Genomic DNA, 19,992 nt, shown 5'->3' with positions numbered 1-19,992 from the left:
GATTGAAAGTTTACAACGCAGAAAGAGGCCACTCGGCCCATCATCTCTGTGCCGGCTGAAAAATGAGCCACCCAGCCTAATCCCACTTTCTAGCATTTGGCCGTAGCCCTGCAGGTTACGGCACTTGAGGTCCATACCCAGACACCTTTTCAATGAGTTGAGGATTTCTGCCTCTACTACCCTTTCAGGCAGAGTGTTACAGGCCCCCACAATCCTCTGGGGTTGGAAATATTTTTACTCATCTGCCTCTAATCTTTCTACCAATCACTTAAAACCTATCCCCCTAGTCACTGACCTCTCTGCTAAAGTAAATAGGCCCTTCCCATCCACTCAATCCAGGCTCCGGCCTCGCAATTTCGTACATCTCAGTCAAATCTCCCCTCAGCCTCCTCTGTTCAAGGAGAACAGCCCCATCTCATCCAATCTCTCCTCATAACTACAATTTTCCAGTCCTGGCAACATCCTTGTAAATCTCCTCTGTACCCTCTCTAAATGCAATTCCATCCTTTCTGTGATGAGGTGACCAGAACTGCACACAGTACTCAAGTTGCGGCCTAACTAATGTTTTATATAGTTCCAGCATAACCTCCCTGCTCTTATATTCTATACCTCAGCCCATCCTGTTCTCAATCTCTGTCTCTACCCTGTCCTAGATCTCGGTCCCATCCTGTTATAGATCCCTTTCCCTATCTCTGTCCCCATCTTAATCTTGATCTTGTTTTCAATCTTGGTCCTGATCCTGTTCTCGCTCGCTGTCCCAATCTCTGTCCTCATCCTGAGCTCAATCTCTGTTGTTGTCATAAGATCTTAAAAAAAACCTTGCATTTATATATATATAAGGTGCTTGCTGCCTTACAGCAAATAAAGGTAGATAAATCCCCCGGGCCTGCATGATATTCCCTCGGACCTTGAGGGAGACTAGTGTAGAAATATTTAAATTGTCCTTAGCCACGGGTGAGGTGCCGGAGGATTGGAGGGTAGCTCATGTTGTTCCGTTGTTTAAAAAAAGCTCCAAAAGTAAACCAGGTAATTACAGGCCAGTGAGCCTGACGTCAGTAGTAGGTAAATTATTGGAAGGTGTTCTGAGAGATCGGATATATAATTATTTGGACAGCCAAGGGCTGATTAAGGATAGTCAGCATGGCTTTGTGCTAAATAGGTCGTATTTAACGAACCTTGTAGAGTTTTTCGAGGAGGTTACCAAGAAAGTAGATGAAGGAAAGGCTGTGGATGTTGTCTACATGGACTTTAGTAAGGCCTTTGACAAGGTCCCACATGGGAGGTTAGTTCAGAAGGTTCAGACACTTGGTATCCATGGAGAGGTTGTAAACTGGATTCGAAATTGGCTGTGTGGGAGAAGACAGAGAGTGGTAGTGGATGATTGCTTCTCAGACTGGAGGTCTGTGACTAGTGGTGTGCCTCAGGGATCTGTACTGGGACCATTGTTGTTTGTTGTCTATATCAATGATTTGGATGATAATGTGGTGAATTGGATCAGCAAGTTTGCTGATGACACTAAGATTGGAGGCATTGTGGACAGCGAGGAAGGCTTTCAAAGCTTGCAGAGAGATCTGGACCAACTGGAAAAATGGGCCAGAAAATGGCAGATGGAATTTAACGTGGAAAAGTGTGAGCTGTTACATTTTGGAAGGTCAAACCAAGGTAGGACATACACAGTAAATGGTAGGGCACTGAGGAGTGCGGAGGAACAAAGGGATCTGGGAGTTCAGATACATAATTCCCTGAAAGTGGCATCACAGGTAGTCAAGGTTGTAAAGAAAGCTTTTGGCATACTGGCCTTCATAAATCAAAGTACTGAGTATAGGAGTTGGGATGTTATGGTGAGGTTGTATAAGACATTGGTGAGGCCAACTTTGGAGTATTGTGTGCAGTTCTGGTCGCCTAACCACAGGAAGGATATCAGTAAGATTGAGAGAGTGCAGAGAAGATTTACTAGGATGTTGCTGGGTCTTAAGGAGTTGAGTTACAGGGAAAGATTAAACAGGTTAGGACTTTATTCCTTGGAGTGTAGAAGAATGAGGGGAGATTTTATAGAAGTTTACAAAATTGTGAAGAGTATAGACAGAGTAAATGCGAGTAGGCTCTTTCCACTTAGATTAGGAGAAATAAACACGAGAGGACATGGCTTTAGGGTGAAAGGGGAAAGGTTTAGGGGGAACATTAGGGGGAACTTCTTCACTCAGAGAGTGATGAGAGTGTGGAACGAGCTACCATCTGACATGGTAAATGCGGGCTCACTCTTAAGTTTTAAGAATAAATTGGATAGATACATGGATGGGAGAGGTCTGGAGGGTTATGGACTAGGTGCAGGTCAATGGGACTAGCGGAATAATATTTGGGCACAGACTAGAAGGGCCGAATGGCCTGTTTTCTGTGCTGTAGTTTTCTATGGTTCTCTATAGTATCTTTCACAGCCTCAGGAAGCTTCACAGCCAATTATGTACTTTTTGAAGTGTAGTCACTGTTGTAATGTCAGATGCACAGCTAATTCATGCACAGCAAGACCTCACAAACAGCAATGTGATAATAACCTGATAATCTGTTTTTCTGATGTTTATGTTGATCCCACAGCGCCAATTTCATAGAAGAGCAGGACTGGTTCTCCCCAGTGCCCTGGGGGCAATATATATGCCCCACTCGGCGTCCTTAACATAAAAGAAGATGATCCTGTCATTATCACGTTTCTCTTTGTGGGATCTTGCTGTGTGTAAATTGGCTGCCCCATTTCTTGCATTACAACAGTTACACTTCAAAAGAAAGAACTTCACTGATTGTAAAGTGATGTCCTGAGGCTATGAAAGGTGCTATATAAACGTAAGTCCCAAGGAGAGAAATGCAAATCCACAGGAAAATTTCATTCACATTATGTGAAATAAAATTATCAATTCATGTCTGGGTCCTATCTAAGTGGTGGAGGCACCTTCGCATGTTGTATTGTTATATCATTTGAAAAGAATTAGGAACTATGTTCATGTATACATTAGTATCCAGGATGCCATATCACTCACTGCTGCACTACAGTCTGTTTACAAAGCTAACATTATATCATTCCACAGCAGTTGGTGAGACCTGGAAAAACACACTTTATGAAAGCTGCTGAATTTGTGTCTAAAATTGTGATTATTTCAAACTTCTGGGAATGACAAGACATAACATGGTGGCAGCCAGCGTTTGTGAGTAAAACCCAAGCATTATAAACAAAATAATGCTGGATTGGATTGAGAAAAGTCAGCCCACGTTAGTACCAGAGGGAGAGAAAAAAAACTGAATCATTTGAGAACAAAATGGCCACCACCAGGGAAATGAACTCCAGCTCAGGATGAATTGGGAGGCTGAAGTTGCCATTGAGGCATTTGAGAAGTCTAAACAAAAGTGTGGGCAGATATTTAGTAGTTTTCTAAAAGGCATGAGGAAGAGGAAAGGGTCAATTACATCCTTTTGTGAGCAGGAGTGAAAAGATTACATTTTTTCAATAGCTGGGAAATGAGTGAGGACAACATTAAAGACCCAGACAACATTTTTGAAAAAGTCAGCACACATCGCTAAGCCAAAATAAAACCATCAGATCCACCAACATGAATTTCAGAGCCTGAGGCAGGAACCAGGTGAGCCTGTTGATAATTTCTTAACAAGCAAGTGTAAATTCAAAGAAACGGATGAAAGGCTGATAGATCAACTAATCTGGGGTTCTGCACACCCTGAAGTACAATAAGATTTAATTGGAAAGGAGAATCTCACAATATTGCAGGCTGTAGACAATGCCAGAGCACATGAAGCCACAAGCAGACAGGTGAAGATGCTGATTGCCCATACAGTTAGCCTTTAGTTAAGTCAATAGAAAGGCAGCAGGGCTAATGAAACAGCAACAAAAAGAATGCAGACCAAACAGAGAGAAAGATGCACAGGAGTGTGGACAACCACATGAGTTGACAGACAGAAGGAAATGCCCTGCATATGGATCACACTGCACAGCTAGGAAAGGCCAAGAAAAGGCATGCAGAACATAGAAAGAAGGTGGTAAATGAGTTACCAGAGTTAGAGCAACAGGGCGAATGAGCAAGAACAGAATCTAAAACAGCCATACCCTGGAAGATGACGATGAGTTTGAGAACACAATGGACATAAGAACCATACAACTACATGAAATGGCTGCATGTGACAGTTCCCAGAGAAAAGAAATTCACTCAAACATTCAGATCAGGAAGAGGGTTAAAATAAGGCCGCAACAATAAATCTGAAGGTGAAGAGTGATACTGAAATCACAGAGTAACATCATTCTGCCCATACCAGAAGATCTTTCCTGAAAGTTTGGAAGAAAATAGTTATCCAAAGGAAGATGCACATGAACCAAACAAGGTCGCGCTAACAGCATACAGCAGAACTGAGATTCAACAGCTGGAAACAACCCAAATCAGAGGGGCACACATCAGAGGATGTTACCTGTATATTCTACATCAAGGAAACAGATGGCCCTGCTATCCTAGGGCTGAGCAATTGCGAAGAGCTGTAGCTGATCTCAGTAAACCATGAGGTGAAGGAGATGACACTGAGGGTTGAAGGTATTATACCCACTGCAATGCAACCTCCAGTCTGAGTAAGGAAGATCTGGTACAAATGTACCCTGAGTGTTTTGATGAGATGGTTTGATGCTTTGAAGATTTTGAGTGTCACATCACATTGATCCAGCAATTCATCCCCCATGTAAAGTACCAATAGAACTCAAAGGAAGGCTTGGAAGAGAGCTCCAAGAGATGGAAGAAAATAAGGTGATTGCCAGAGCCTACAGATTGGGTAAATTCCAATGTGATGAGAGAGAAGCCAAATAAATGGCTACAAATTTGCCTAGATCTCAAGTATCTTAATCGAGCAATAAATAAGAATCACCACCCAATCCCAATACTAGAGGAGATCATACCAACACCTGCCAGAACCATTTCTCTTCCTGGCTTGTATTTCAGAATGAAATCATATTTGCAGGGACTAAAGTTTTCAATAAGCTCAATACTAGAAACTGCCACTGGAACTTGAAGCTTGACAAGGAATCTTCACTGTTGACAACATTTAACACTGTTTGGACGGTACAAATTCATGCAATGACCTTTTGTCCTTAAAGTGACCCAGGATGTATTCCAGCAGAGAGTAGACGAGACACACAGAGGATACAAAGGAGCAGTTGGCATAGCAGATGGTATCCAGATCTATGGTATAGATGGAAACGAGCATGAACACCAGCTACATGAAGTCATGGAGAGAACCGAGGAAGCTGGAATCAAGCTAAACTCAGACAAATGCATTGTGAAGGGGACAGAATGCCAGTTCTTTGGAATGGTGTACACACCTGATGGAGTCAAGCCGAGTCCTGAAAAGGTCACAGCGATCTCTGAGATGGAAGTTCCCAGAGACAAGAAAGAGTTGAGAAGTTTTCTTGGCTTGATCCAGCATGAGTTGGTCCACATTTCACATGTCAGAACACACAGCAAGCCTACGAGAGCTGATGAGAGAAAATGTTGAGGACCAGTCGTCAGAGTCACACGAGAGAAGTTTCAACAAACTCAAAGGAGTAGTATGCAAAGAGACAAGCTGTCATATTACAACAGAAAGGAACCTGTCACTCTGTGAGTAGATGCTTCTACAAAAGGACTGAGAGTGGCCCTGTCCCAAGAAGGAAGACTGATAGCATTCACATCCAAAGCTCTCACCTCAGCTGAGACCAGATATGCCAACACAGAAAGAGGGCTTTTAGCAGTCGTGTCTGGATGTGAGAAGCCCAATACATATCTCTATGGGAGAAAGTTCTTAGTGGAGAGTGATCATCGTCCACTGGAGCAGCTCTACAAGAGCAATTTGTGCAAAGAACAGCAAATTGAGGCTTCAGAGTTATGATTTCACTCTGAAGTACAAGTCAGGGAGAGAAATGGTGCAGGCAGATACCCCTATCTTGGTTGTCACCATGGGAGACATACAAGATGGAAGATATAGGTATAAAGATCCCATCACCTAGTGAATGTAACACCACCGAAGCTGAGTCAAATTAGAGATGAGACCAGCAAAGAGGAGGAGTTACAGATGCTGTCTCAGCCAGTGATCCAGGGATGGCCTGATAAGAAAAAAGCAAACACAGCCACAATATGGCAGTACTGGCCTATCGGAGATGACATCTCACTGGAAGGTGGTGTTCTGCTAGCTGGATCCAGAATAATCATGCTCAAAATGATGCAAGGAGAACTTGTCTATAAAATACATGAAGGCCACATGGAAATGGAGAAGTGTGAACTCAGAGCCAGATGAGCTGTGTACTGGATAGGCATCTACAAACACATCAAAAGAATGGTGTCTACATGCAATGTCTGCCAGAAGTACAGAAACACACAGCAGAAAGAGGGGGTGACAGCTACTGAAGTACCACCCAAACCGTAACATACTGTGGGAGCTGATTTATTCACACACAATCAAGAATGACAGCAGACTTGTGATATTTTTTGGACTGGAGGAAGGTTTGTAGTGGAGTTCCCCAGAGGTCGGTATTGGGACCCTTGCTTTTCCTGATATTTATTAATGATCTAGATCCTCGTGTACAGGGGACAATTTCAAAGTTTGCGGATGATATGAAGCTTGGGAGTGTTATAAACTGCGAGGAGGATAATGTGGAACTTCAAGAGGACATAGACAAGTTGGTGGAGTGAGCAGATAGGTGGCAGATGAAGTTCAATGTGGAGAAGTGTGAGGTGATGCATTTTGATAGGAAGAACATGCACATACAATATAAGGGGTGAAATTTTGAAGGGGGTGCAGAAGCAGAAAGACCTGGGTATATGTGTACATAGATCGTTGAAGGTGGCAGGACAGATGGAGAGAGCAGTTAATAAAGCATATAGTATCCTGGGCTTTATTAATAGGGGCATAGAGTACAAGAGCAGGGAGGTTATGTTGAATTTATGTAAGAATCTCTTTAGACTGCAGTTGGAGGATTGTGTACAGTTCTGGGCACCACACTATAGGAAGGATGTGAACACATTTGGAGAGAGTGCAGAAGAGGTTTATAAGAATGGTTCCAGGGATGAGAAACTTCAGCTATGAAGATAGACTGGAGAGGCTGGGATTGTTCTCCTTGGAGAGAAGAAGGCTAAGAGGAGATTTGATAGAGATGTTCAAAATCATGAGGTGGCTGGAAGAGTAGAGAGGGAGAAGCTGTTCCCACTCATAAAAGGATCAAGAGTGAGAGGGCACAGAGTTAAAGTGATTTGCAAAAGAAGCAAATGTGACATGAGAAAAATCTTTTTCACACAGTGAGTGGTTCGGGTCTGGAATGCACTGCATGGAAGTGTGGTGGAGGCAGGTTCAATAGAGACATTCAAGAGGGCATTGAATGATTATTTGAATAGAAACAAGGTGCAGGGGTATGGGAAAAAGGCAGGGAAATGGCACGAGGTCATAATGCTCATTTGGAGAGCTGGTGCAGACATGATGGGCCGAATAGCCTCTTTCTGTGCTGTTAAAGTTCTGTGATTCTGTGGCACCTCAGAGTCACAGACTACTACTCAAACTTCCCTTTTACCTGAAAGGTGAAAGATCTCAGAGTTCCAACAATCATCTCAGCCATACGAGTTTATTTCACTGAGCAAGAGATTCCTGAAAGATTAATATGTGCCAATGGAACCCAATTCAACTCCAGAGAATTTACTGGATTCACTGAACAGTATGGATTCAATATCATCACCTCATCACCACGTTACCCAAGAGAACACGGGTTTATAGAAAGACACATCTAGATGGTCAAGTAAACCCTCATGAAATGCCGAGAGATGAAGTAAAGACCCAAACTTTGTCTTATTGCCACTCCGATCCACACCTCTCAAGGCTGATGTCAAAGCTCCTGCAGAGTTGCTGAATGGAAGAATGTATGAGACTACTCTGCCGATGACCAGGAGGAAGTCAGACTGATGCACAGGTGGAGGCGATCAACACCCCAACAAGCACGTTAAACCCCAGCCTGAGTTTCTGAAGGGACGAGCTGTACATGTACAGGATCCACTCAGGAAAACCCTGGGACCAGCAAGGGTTATTGGTGTAGTTGAGACTTCAAGGTCATACAGCATCGAGACCGAAACCAGTAGCAAATGAGAAGGAGGAAAGTCTCTATTGTCATGACAGTGGACTGCAGCTACCAACAACCTATGGCATATTGAAACTTTATTAGGGAACACCTGTGTGTTTTAAAAGAAATACAAGTAAAGACTGATAAAAAGATGGCTGATAATGTAGAGTGACAACTTTCTGGAAAATTCCTATGTGGATTATACTGACAGGCCTGTTCTGAGAGGACATGGAATGTCGCCCCTGAAGAGGAGTCATGGCTACTTCAAGCAGGGCCACTTGAAAGAAAGATGCAGAAGACTGGACTTTCAATCTGCTGTGTTTGTGGAGACCACAGAGACTGATTCCCACATCTCAGCTGTCATCCAAAAACCCACCTCCTGTTGATTTATATCTCACCGTGTAAAATGGTCGGAGAGGAAAGAAAAACGGAATCTGGGCGCAAGACATGACTACTTCACCTCTCGGGAATACACACAGAAGATGGGTTAAAGAGCTGACTGCAGACCAATGTGTGTGAATAACAGAAACAAGAAGAAACACCAGTCAGTCACCCCCGCCAAGACAAGCAGGCCACTTCTCTCTCTCACTCTCTCTTTACTGGGGGGGCAAGTTTTTAGCAGAGAGCACAAGCCAGAAGAAACAGGACAGCTTCTTCAGTTACCCTGCAGAGAGAACCAGGATTCCTCCCCCCGGGCCAAGCCAACAATGTCTCCAACAGACTGCGTATCTGCCAAAGTCAGCTCCACCGAAACCCCCCAACTTCACGGCCACAGCATACCACCATCTACACCTGACAGACAAGCCAAAGACTGATTTGTATATTTTTAAAATTTTTATTTGGACTCTTAACTTTCTCATTTCTGATCTGTGTCTACATGCAATGTATGCCAGAAGTACAGAAGCACACAGTGACTTCAAGCACGACTCCTACAACACCAGGAGCAACACTTACAACATCGCCTGTGCCAACTCAGCACTGAGAGACGATGACTGCCAAATCTATAAGATGGAGACACAATATCCAACCACCTAAACAATACTGTGGAAAAAGAAAACAAGCTATGAAAGATTCTTAAGGTGGTCAGTCTAATTATAAAAGTCAATTATTAATCTTCTTTAGTTAGATATAATATTTTTTTAAAATAGTGATTGGAACAGTTATTTGATATTTTTTAAAGGAAGAAGAATGTTATATTTTATATTATTTGAAAAGGGTTATATTATGTATTATTACTCTATATTACATTTTATTACACAATATTGTTATGAGTATGTATCCATAAATATCCCACTGCAGTCAATGCTCCAATTCAACATTCTATTGCCCCCCAGCATATGTTGAGATGTGAGAAATACACTCGATCTCAGCTCCAGTGTTTGTGTCTGAGAGCCTGATTATTTCAAACTTCTGTGAACACCAGGCCTAACACCCGCTTCCCTTCTCTCAGATACGATATTGATGACGAGGCGGGAAGTAGCTCCAATCACACGTTCGCTGTCGAAGAACTGTCAGCAAGGTGCGGTAGCTGGCATTTATCTGCTGATTTCATTCCCTGCTTGCAGACAGATTGATGAGACGGTGTGTTTAAGCGCGGAGCCTTGGAGGGGATGGTGGTTGGGGGCTGCGGGGTCTGGAGCGGTGCTGGTGGCGGGTGAGGGGCTGGGGGAGGGGTGCGGATTTCTGGGGGACAGGAGGAATCCTCCTTCAGAGACTTTCCTGTTCCCAATTCAAATGGGACTGGCGTGAACCTGCGCAGGAACCCAAGCTGATTCACCCTCTTCACATCCCACTTCCTGTTCTCCCTCCATTCCCGGCAGTGTGGAGGCTGCTGTCACCCTTAAAACATGCTGCAAATCAGCAATGGGGCCTTCAGGGGCTAAACATTTCAACGCCAGTGTCAGTGTTTTCAGGATGTAACAGCAGTTACCACTTAGCTCCACACTATGCTCTTGCCAGGAGAATATAAGAAATGGAAGCAGGAGATGACCATTCAGCCCTTCCAGCCTGCTCCTCCATTCAATAAGAACATAGCCAATTTTCTACCTCAACTTCCTGTCCTATCCCCATATCCCTCGATTTCCTTAGCGTGTAAATCTCTCCATCTCAGTCTTGAATCTACTCAACGACTGAGCACCTTTGGCTCTCTGGGGTAGGGAATTCCAAAGATTCACAACCCTCTGAGTGAAGATATTTCTCCTCATCTCAGTCCTAAATGGCCCACCCCTTACCTTGGAACTGTGACCCTGTGTTCCAGACTCTCCAGCCAGGGGAAGCCACCTCTCAGGATCAACCCTCTCAAACCCTCTCAGAATCTGATAAGTTTCAATGAAATCACCTCCCATTCTTCTAAACTCCAGATACGCGCATTGGAGCCAACAGTAATGAATGGACAATGTTGCTGATGGTGTTCATTTGCCCTCTGAACTTTACTCCCCTGTTCCTACCTGTGGCCACAACCTTCACTATGATAACATTCATCTCACATTCAAAAGCATTCTGTCCCAGCACCTCAAAATGGTCAAACTCCTCATGTCCCCCTCATCATCCATCTCCTTTGATGAACAAAGTGGAGTCATTGAAAGATCCTCCAACCCCAGCAGACAGAGAGAGACACTTGCCAACCAGGCCCAGGGAGAGGAATGGTAAGATTCAAAACCGAGGCTCTCTGAGAGGGACCCCCTTTCAGCCTCGACCATTTGGGGTGGGACCCAGTTTCTGGATGGGACTCCAGTGCCTGACCACACAGGAAGACCCTGCCATCATTCCCATGGCTCCTGGGGATGGAGTTGGAGTGCTGGGGGGAGGCGGGTGCATGTAAAAAAGGAACAGGAACTAATCTGCAGCCAATGAGAATGTAAAGCACAGGGGCTGTTGATTCATCATTGCTGCTTTGTGTTACCACCTGGAGAGCAATCCCCTCAGGTTTACCACTTTTTAAGTGCTGCGTTTCTAGAGGATAGGTGTGGTTTGAATGGAGGGAGACTCATGTTCCTTGGATGTAATTGTCTGTACATGGTTTAGGATGAGCAATCTGAATGCAGCAAGAAAAGGCAAAGTAAAGACACCAAAGGCTAAAAATCAGGATTCTGATGAGGAAGATATTCCACTTGTTGATCTAGGTGAGTATACCAATGACGCTGTCACTGCAGGAGGAGGCCATTCAGCCCCTCGAGCCTGTTCCGCCATGCTGATCTGCATCTTAACTCCATCTATCAACGTTAGTTCTGTAACCCCTGACCCTTATTCCTGGGATGGTGGGGGGGATTATCTTATGAGGAAAGGTTAGACAGGCTGGACCTGTATCCGTTGGAGTTTAGAAGAATGAGAGGTGATCTTATTGAAACATATAATACACTGAGGGGACTTGACAGGGTGGATACTGAGAGGATGTTTTCCCTTGTGGGAGAGACTTAGAACTAGGGGGCACAGTTTAAAAATAAGGGGTGTCCTGGTTTATGACAGAGATGAGAAGAAATATTTTCTCTGAGGGTCATAGGTCTATGGAGCTCTCTTCCCTACAGAGTGGTGGAGGCTGGGTCAATGAATATTTTTAAGGCCGAGGTAGATAGGTTCTTGATTGACAAGGGAGTCAAAGGTTATCGGGGCTGGGCAGGAAAGTGGAGTTGAGGCCACAATCAGATCAGCCATGATCTTATTGAATGGCAGAGCAGGCTCGAGGGGCTGAATGGCCTACTCCTGCTCTTAATTTGTATGTTCTTATGTACCCTCACCCAATGGGGAGTCGGGAGACAAGTGACAGAATGGGTTGCTGGCTGGTTTCCAGACAGAAAGCAGAGAGTGAGAGTAAAGAGTAATTAATCAGAGTGGCAGAAGGTGGGAAGTGAGTTCCACAGGGATCAGCGCTGGGACCACTGCTGTTCACAATTTATATTAACCATTTAGACTTTGGAATCAAAAACCCAATTTCTAAATTTGCAGATGGCATGAAATTGGGGAGACGGTCAATTCTGAGGAGGACTGCAACAAACTACAGGAGGACTTGCCGAATGGGTTAATATTCGGCAAATAAAGTTCAGCGCAGATAAATGTCAGGTCTGACATTTTGATCGAACAGGGGTCATTTATTACTTGGAAGGTGTGAATCTCGTTGGGGAAGAGGAACAAAGGGGTCTCGGAGTATGAATCCACCAATCACTAAATGTTGCTCCTCACATTAGGAAGGCTGTTAAAAAACAAGCCAAGCACTAGTGCAATAGAATTGAAAGGTAGGGAAGTAGGGAAGTTGTACTGAGCCTTGTGTCAAACCTTAGTTAGGCCGCACTGAGAGAATGGTGTGCCATTGGTCTCCGTGGCCTGAATTTTCTGGTTGGTGGTGGTGGTGGTGGTGGGGGGGGGGGGAGAGCGGGCGAGGACAGACCGCCAGGCCCAATGACCCGGGAGCCTGTTTAAATGAAGGCCTAGCAGCCTTCTCTAGGCTGCTCGCAATGGCAAATTCAAGGCCACAGCAGAGGGCTTCTGGTGAGCAGGCCAGTCCAGAGGGTAGGCCAGTGGGACATGCCAGCCGGAGGGTAGGGCAGTGGGACATGCCAGCCGGAGGGTAGGGCAGTGGGACATGCCAGCCGGAGGGTAGGGCAGTGGGACATGCCAGCCGGAGGGTAGGGCAGTTGGACATGCCAGACCAGAGGTTAGGGTAGGGGGGTCAGTGTGCTCTTCATTTATTGGGTGACTGCCTTGCTGCCCTCCTTGAGGAGGTGGCAGCCTGGGGGGAGGTGCTGGTCCCCCAGTGTGGGAGGAGGAGGCCCCCCCACAGGGCAAAATGTGCCTGGGAGAAGGTGGTGAAGGTGGTGAGCTCCCGCGACGTGATGTGGCGCACCTGGATCCAGTGTTGCAAGCACTTCAATGACTTGTTGCGCTCTGGCAGGGTGAGTACCATGTTGGCATTGGGCATTTAACCCAGTAGGTAGGCTTAGCACCCCCCCCGCAACCACCCACCTCCCCAATTCCGAGTGTGGTGACTACATTGCATCATTGATGGCATTTGTCCTTTGCTGGGTGGGCAAGCAGATACTGCCTATGCTGAGGTCAGCCTGAGAGGTGATGAGGAGATGTGTTTTGCCCCCGCTGCGTGTGTTACACTGAGTGCCACATGACTGGTGTGGGGGCAACTTGGAGGAGCTGCACCTAGATGCTGTGTGAGAACTCTAGGACATGTCAGGGTGATGAGATGGTGGGAGGGGAGCTTCAAGGTGGCTTGGCAACAAACCATCTGCTGCCCTCTGCGCTCCACGTGCTTGCGCCTCCTTGCTATGGAAGGATATACCATGTATAATGTAGGCAGCATGTGTCCAAGGTGGGGGGTGGGGAGCAGGCCAAGCATCTTTGTGTGAGTGTTTGGCAGCAGTGGGGTGAGGGGGCACAGGAGCCCTGATATGTCCCACTCTGGTTGGGGTGGGCCATGTGCGAACAGAGTACATGTGCAATTTCCACTAATCAATGCTCGTCTCTCATTTTCAGGAGAAGAATGCTCATAATGTGGCAGAGCGTGTGAGGACTGGCGGCAGCCAGGCACAGATCACCATTCTTAGCCACTTCGAGCAGGAGGCCCTGGATCTGAAGAGGTGCCATGTGCCAAGGTCCACTGGTGCCAGTGAGGCTGGGGTGCCACAGCCAGGTATTTATGCCCAGCAGTGACGTCAGCATTGTTCTCCCAACAACTATAGCACTGCTGAACGTTAAATGATCTAATTTTGCAACATGGCTTGGCCATTGGTTATGGAAGGATGAGCACACAATGGTCTGGGCGACAGGGGTAGACTTTGTCATTGTCTCCACGCCAAGTGATCCACTGTCCTTGTTCTTCCTTTCAGCATCATCAGAGCAGGGCCAGGAGGAGGAGCAGCAGAGGCCCCCTCTCACACCTAAGGGGCTTGAAGTCTCACCAGCGTCACACCATTTCTGTGAGGCAGGCACCAGCGCAGATACTAGCACCTCAGTGGGAATAGAACATTGGCTAGTGCCCTGCGGCACAGCGGTGAAGGCAATTCACAGTCGCTGGAGGAGCTGGCAGAGACAGAGAGCGCCCATGGCGCCAGCAGTCGGAGGACTGCAGGGGACCAGGCACATGCTCAGTCGGTGCCTGATAATGGGCCTCTGGAGTCGTCCGCGATACAGCAGTTGCAGGAAATGCGGCCAGGTGTGTGGGAGCATCTGGGGGAGATACATGAGGCTATGCTTGGCTTGGTCGTCATGGTGCCCATCCATCCACGGTGAGCAGGGAGGCCCGAGCAACCTCAAGTCGGCACAGCAGCTGTCTGTTCTCTGCGGGCTCCTCTCAGGGCGCTGCAGATGAGGGTGGCAGTTTCTCTGCTCCTCTCCCAGTGACTGTATCATCTGGTGAGGCTGTGACGACTGGGGAGATGCCAGCTATGGAACTGACAGCTCCCTCCCAGGTGGGGCCAGCACAGGCTCCACAGGCCAGAGGACGACCGCCAAGGTCATCAAGGCCAACAGGACAGCAGAGTCAGCAGGCTGTCTCAGATGCCAGTCCCAGCGATGGGGCAGCACCAAGATGTGGCACCCAGAAACGAAAGCATAAGGCACCTTAGGCACACCACGGGTTTATCACTGGTGGTTTTTTGTTGGCCCAAGATGAGGCCCTTATGATTTTATTTGATTTGTAACACTCTAGCCTTTTTTTTGTAATAAGCTGCTTTGTTTGACACATTAAATTCAGATATGTCACCATGGCTAAGGGTGCCTCTTTTTCTCTGCAGGTGGATGGTTTCCAAAACTGTAATGAGTGCTTTGTTGGACATTCAGCTTTATTAACCTGTTAGCCTGGCAGATTTTGCATTTAGGTGTCGAGTATTGAGGCAACAGCCCAGGCTTGTCCTGGTGGACCATATGTGATGTGCCATCCGAAGGATCATTGGATTAAAGCCTCCTGGGTGTCCCTGCCTCCCTGGAGTATGCCTAGGTCAGCATCTACCCCTTCAGCATTTCCCTGTGCGTGCTCATCCTTGGACTCACTGCTGGACTCATCGTGTGCAGCCACAGCTACTGCATCGACGTCTTCATCATCCACTGCTTCCCATCTTTCCAGTGCCAGATTGTGGAGAGCGCAGCATGCAACCACTATCAGTGACACACAATCTAGGGGGTATTGGAGTGCGCCCCCTGAGTGGTCCAGGCATCAGAAGCGCATCTTGAGAAGACCAGTGGTTCTCTGCACCACAGCACTTGTGGAGGCCTGGCTCCTATTGTACCGCTGCTCAGCTTCTGTTCTTGGATGGTGGAGAGGCCTCATGAGCCACCTTCTGAGGGGATAGCCCTTGTGACCCAGCAGCCATCCATCCAGCTGGGCTGGAGCATTGAAGAGCCCCGGCACCTGGGAGTGTCTGAGGATGTAGGTGTCATAGGAGCTGCCTGGTTACCTTGCACAGACTTGTAGAATCTGCATCCTCTGATCACACACTATCCACACGTTCATGGAGTGGAAGCCCTTCCTGTTGGTGAAGGCACTGGGCTCACCTGCTGGCACCTTGATGGCCACATGTGTACAGTCTATAGCACCCTGGATGCGGGGGAAGACAGCAATGGCTGCGAAGCCTCTGGCTCGCTCTGTCTGGCTTGCCTGGTCCCAATGGTAGTGGATAAAGGTCAATGCCCATCTGAACAGAGCATCCGTAACCTGCTTGACACAAATGTGCACAGCTGATTGGGAGATTCCACAAGGATCACCCACCGACCCCTGGAAGGAGCCGGAGGCATAGAAGTCCAGAAAAAGCAGCTGGCATGCGTTCTGAAGTACTGCAGATCACACAGGCACGTTTGTAAAACTTTCAAAAATAAACACTTGACTGTGCACACGCGTGACCCCAGTGAGCCCTCTTATCCCGCCCGTGGATGAGGTTTATACAAATGTGTCCTACCCGCCGGCCCGTTGCACCCGTGCACCAACCCGAAGATTGCACGGGTGCTGAAAAATCGGCGTCGATTGAACGCTTAAGGGCCTTAAGTGGTCGGTTAATTAATGGCAGGCGCGAGTCGGACTTCATTGCGCGCCCGCCCAGCAAAATATCGCAATGGCACATGCTGATGTCAGGACGCTCGCCCGACATCACCGCCCGTCACTTTACTCATGGATGTGCGGGGCCCGCCCCCTGCACGACAATCACACAAGCAATCTCACATGGGAAAATTCAACCCCATATTATAAAACGGATATAGAGGCACTGGGGAGGGTGCAGAGAGGATTTACAAGGATGATCCCAGGAATATGTGGGAGTACAGATCAGGAAAGGATTGACAGGCTGGGCCTCATTTCTCTTAAAAACAGGGGCTGAGGGGGGCCTAATCGAGGTCTTTACAATTCTGAAAGGTTTTGATTGAGTAGATACAGAGAGAATGTTTCCGCTTGTGGGGAAGAGCAGAACTCAGGGCCATCAATATAAGATAGTTACCGAGTAATTCAGGAGAAATTCCCTTACCCAGAGAATGGGGAGAATGTGGAACTCGCTCCCACGGGGAGCGGTCGAGGTGAATAGTATCAATAGATTTAAGAGGGAAACTGGGTAAACACAGGAGGGAAAAAGGATAGGGGGTGATGATAGGGGGTGGGAGGAGGCTCGTGTGAAGCAGAAACACCAGCACGGAGCAGATGGGCCAAATGGCCTGCTTCTGTGCTGTATATCCTATGTAATCCAAGAAAATTTGTTCAATCTCAGTTCTGACATTTTCAATTAACCCCCACACTCCAGCCTTGAGAGCTTTTTGGGGGGAGAGAGTTCCAGATTTCCACTCCCCTTTTGCTTCCTGACATTACCCTGAACGTCCCGGCTTGAATTTTATTCTTATATTATTATTTTATTTACCTAATTTCTTGATTTGGACTCCCCTCCCCACCACCAGAGCAAATAGTTTCTCTCGATCGATCCTCTCGAATCCTTTAATCATCTTAAACGCCTCGATTAGATCAACCCTTTAATCTTCTCTACTCGAGGGAATGTACAAGTCCAATTTATGCAAAAGCCAAGACACTGTGGATCTTGAGGTCAGAGAGCATCTGTAAAGACAAACAGAAGGTAACAGTTCAGGTCAATGACACATCCGCTCAGCTGTTTCGTCTCTCACACCTTCCACCCTATCAGAGACCATCCCTGTGTCTTTTTCCACACCCTGCCTCCCCACCTTACCCCGTCCAGCTTATTCCTAGTGAAACATTTACTAAAAGGTCATTGACCTAAATCATTGGCCAAAATTTTAAATTATAAAAACCGGTGGGTTTGAATCTGGTGTTCGAGCAGTTTGTGGGGAGACGGGTAGGGGCTGCACATTAAAGTTTCAAAAATATGTTTCCCCGCCCAAAACTGTTCATTTCCAGCTTTAGCTGAAGGTAGAAGGTGAGGCAGTGACCAATCTGATCCCAGGAGCTGGGTCATCATTTGCAGATGATAATGAGACATGCAGCTCATTGACATGCAGGTTTTACATTTTAATGACTATCAGTATGTGATTCCTGAGTGCCAGGTTGTGTGGCAGCTTCCTCAAGGCGAAGACAGGAGGGGTAGGTGCATTCACACATACCTCCTGGACCCAGCTACCTGTCTATGCAGCCTTTGTGATTGGATAATCCCTACTGAACTTCTTCCAAAGGTCTTCAGTCCCAACTCCAGGCCCCTCACATTCCCCCAGCCCTCCACTTCCACCCCACCACGAGGCCTCTCCCGAGGCCTCCCATCTCCCCTCCCCCACAGGCCTTGATCCTCCCACAAGCACCACCCACTGCCCACCCCACCCCCCACTGCCCACCGCCCACCTCACCACCCACCCCACCACCCAGCGCCCACCCCACCCCCTAACCCCCCACGCCCACACCGCCCACCCCACCCCCCTAACTCCCCACCCCTACACCTCCCAACGCCCCGCCCCACCCTACCACCACCCACTACCCACTCCACCCCTAACCCCCCAACATGAGGCCTCTATTCAAGCACTGATTCTGAACTCCAATCTCCCATCCCTGAGGCGTCTGACTTCCACTATTGTAAGGCTTCAGCCTACACCATGCACCTCCCCCCACCCTTCAGGACCCCCAACATCCATTCAGTTATCGATAGCCTCCCCTGTAGTAGAAGGATCCGGTACATTAAGGGTTAATGTGGGACCGAGTGCAGTACCGCCCACCAGTGATGTAAGGTGGCAGCTGGCCTGGAGCTAGGTAGCAACAGGAAGGACATGCCAGGAAGTCCTCTCTATACCTGTACGCTCTACTGTAAATGTTAATAAAGGCTTCTTTGTGATTTCTACAAGACTGTTTAATGATGTCTAAGCAATGCACACCACGGGTAGTGACAACCCAACAAAACATGGTGGCAGCTGGAGATCAAAATCCACATCCTCTGTAAAAAGACTGAAGAAATCAAGAAAAGGACACCAGCAATTAATTCCTGCTCTGAAAAAAACCTCACTCAGCAAATACCAACCAGTGTGATGAAACCACAGAGTCCACTGGAACCAGGTAGCAGCCTACGCAAACACCACTCATCAAAGGTGAGCCACTCTACATTCTCCTGCCATCCACCGGACGGCTCCCCTTCAACCCCAGAAGGCTTGAAAACGCTGGAAAAGGCAGAGGAAGAAGAAGAGAAGGGATGTGGCAGGCAGCCGGATGGATACCACTCCCATCCTCCCAGAAAGAAACGAGCACCGCTCACAGTGCCAGCCCACTGCCGCAGCAACCTGGCCGAGCAGGCATGCTCCAACACTTGACAGTGGAAATAGTGCACGAAGCCACGCTGGTACCCAGCACCAACCAATCCACCACCAAGATCAACAGTCACTCCGACCCTACACTCTCCAACCTGATGGTAAATGAGACTTGATGGGGGTACAAGATCTCATGACTACTGTTCTTGAACACTGATTTCAAAGACTTGAAGGGGGAGATGGGGTAGTGTGAACTCTGGTAATGTATCCTGTTAGTGTTATAATGCTAATCACAAAGCAGTTTAGAGGTAGAATAGTTATAGTTGCAACACTGAAGTTAAATAAACAAGCCTTAAGACAACACAAGACTTGAATCAAACTAAGTAACTATTGTCAGTAGGTATCTGGGGGTAAAGACTTGAGGGAGGTGTAGTAGAAGGATCCAGTGATTAAGGGTTAGCCTGAGACTGAGTGAGTACAGTACTGCCCACCGATGATGTAAGAAGGCACCTGACCTAGAGCTTAGGTCAGCAGTGTAGAATTCGGCAGCAACATGTAGGGACATGCTGTGGAATCCATTCCATACATGCACCCTCTACTGTAAATATGTATAGAGTTCAGTAATGTTAATAAACGCTTCTTGGTAAATTCTACAATGCTATGTAATGATGTCTAAGCAGTACAGACCATGGGTAGCAACAAAACAACAAAACATTTCCCTGCCCTCATACCCATCAAATCCCGACTTCAATGGAGCCACCCTCCATCTGTATCAAATGATCCAATTAAAGACAGCGAGGCGGGGAGTGTTTGATGGGGACAGTGTAGAGGGAGATTTACTCTGTATCTAACCCCGTGCTGTACCTGTCCTGGGAGTGTTTGATGGCGACAGTGTAGAGGGAGCTTTGCTCTGTATCTAACCCCGTGCTGTACCTGTCTTGGGAGTGTTTGATGGGGACAATGTAGAGGGAATTTTACTCTGTATCTAGCCCGGTGCTGTACTTAACCTGGGAGTATCTGATGGGGGCAGTGTAGAGAGAGATCTATTCTGTATCTAACCCCGTGTTGTACCTGTCCTGGGAGTGTTTGATGGGGAGAGTGTGCAGGGAGATTTAGCCTGTTTTTAACAGAGTGCTGTACCTGTCCTGCGAGTGTTTGATGGGACAGCATAGAGGCAGCTTAATTCAGCATCTAACCCCGTTCTG

The 19,992-nt window shown here is 47.2% G+C and overlaps 1 protein-coding gene across 1 annotated transcript in view; it reads left to right on the top strand.

Moving 5' to 3' along the window:
* LOC144671735 (protein phosphatase inhibitor 2-like) overlaps positions 1-19,992 on the top strand; it is a 115,992-nt gene that overhangs the window by 30,284 nt on the left and 65,716 nt on the right. The window contains exons 3-4 of the mRNA XM_078533743.1: positions 9,567-9,635; positions 11,141-11,238. Of these exons, the coding sequence (XP_078389869.1) occupies positions 9,567-9,635; positions 11,141-11,238 (167 nt within the window). The remainder of the gene's footprint in view (positions 1-9,566; positions 9,636-11,140; positions 11,239-19,992) is intronic.

This window comes from Cetorhinus maximus, chromosome 34 (genome assembly GCF_964194155.1).
Source record: "Cetorhinus maximus chromosome 34, sCetMax3.hap1.1, whole genome shotgun sequence".
In the NCBI taxonomy this organism is placed as follows: domain Eukaryota; kingdom Metazoa; phylum Chordata; class Chondrichthyes; order Lamniformes; family Cetorhinidae; genus Cetorhinus; species Cetorhinus maximus.
This window is presented reverse-complemented; position numbering and strand designations above follow the sequence as displayed.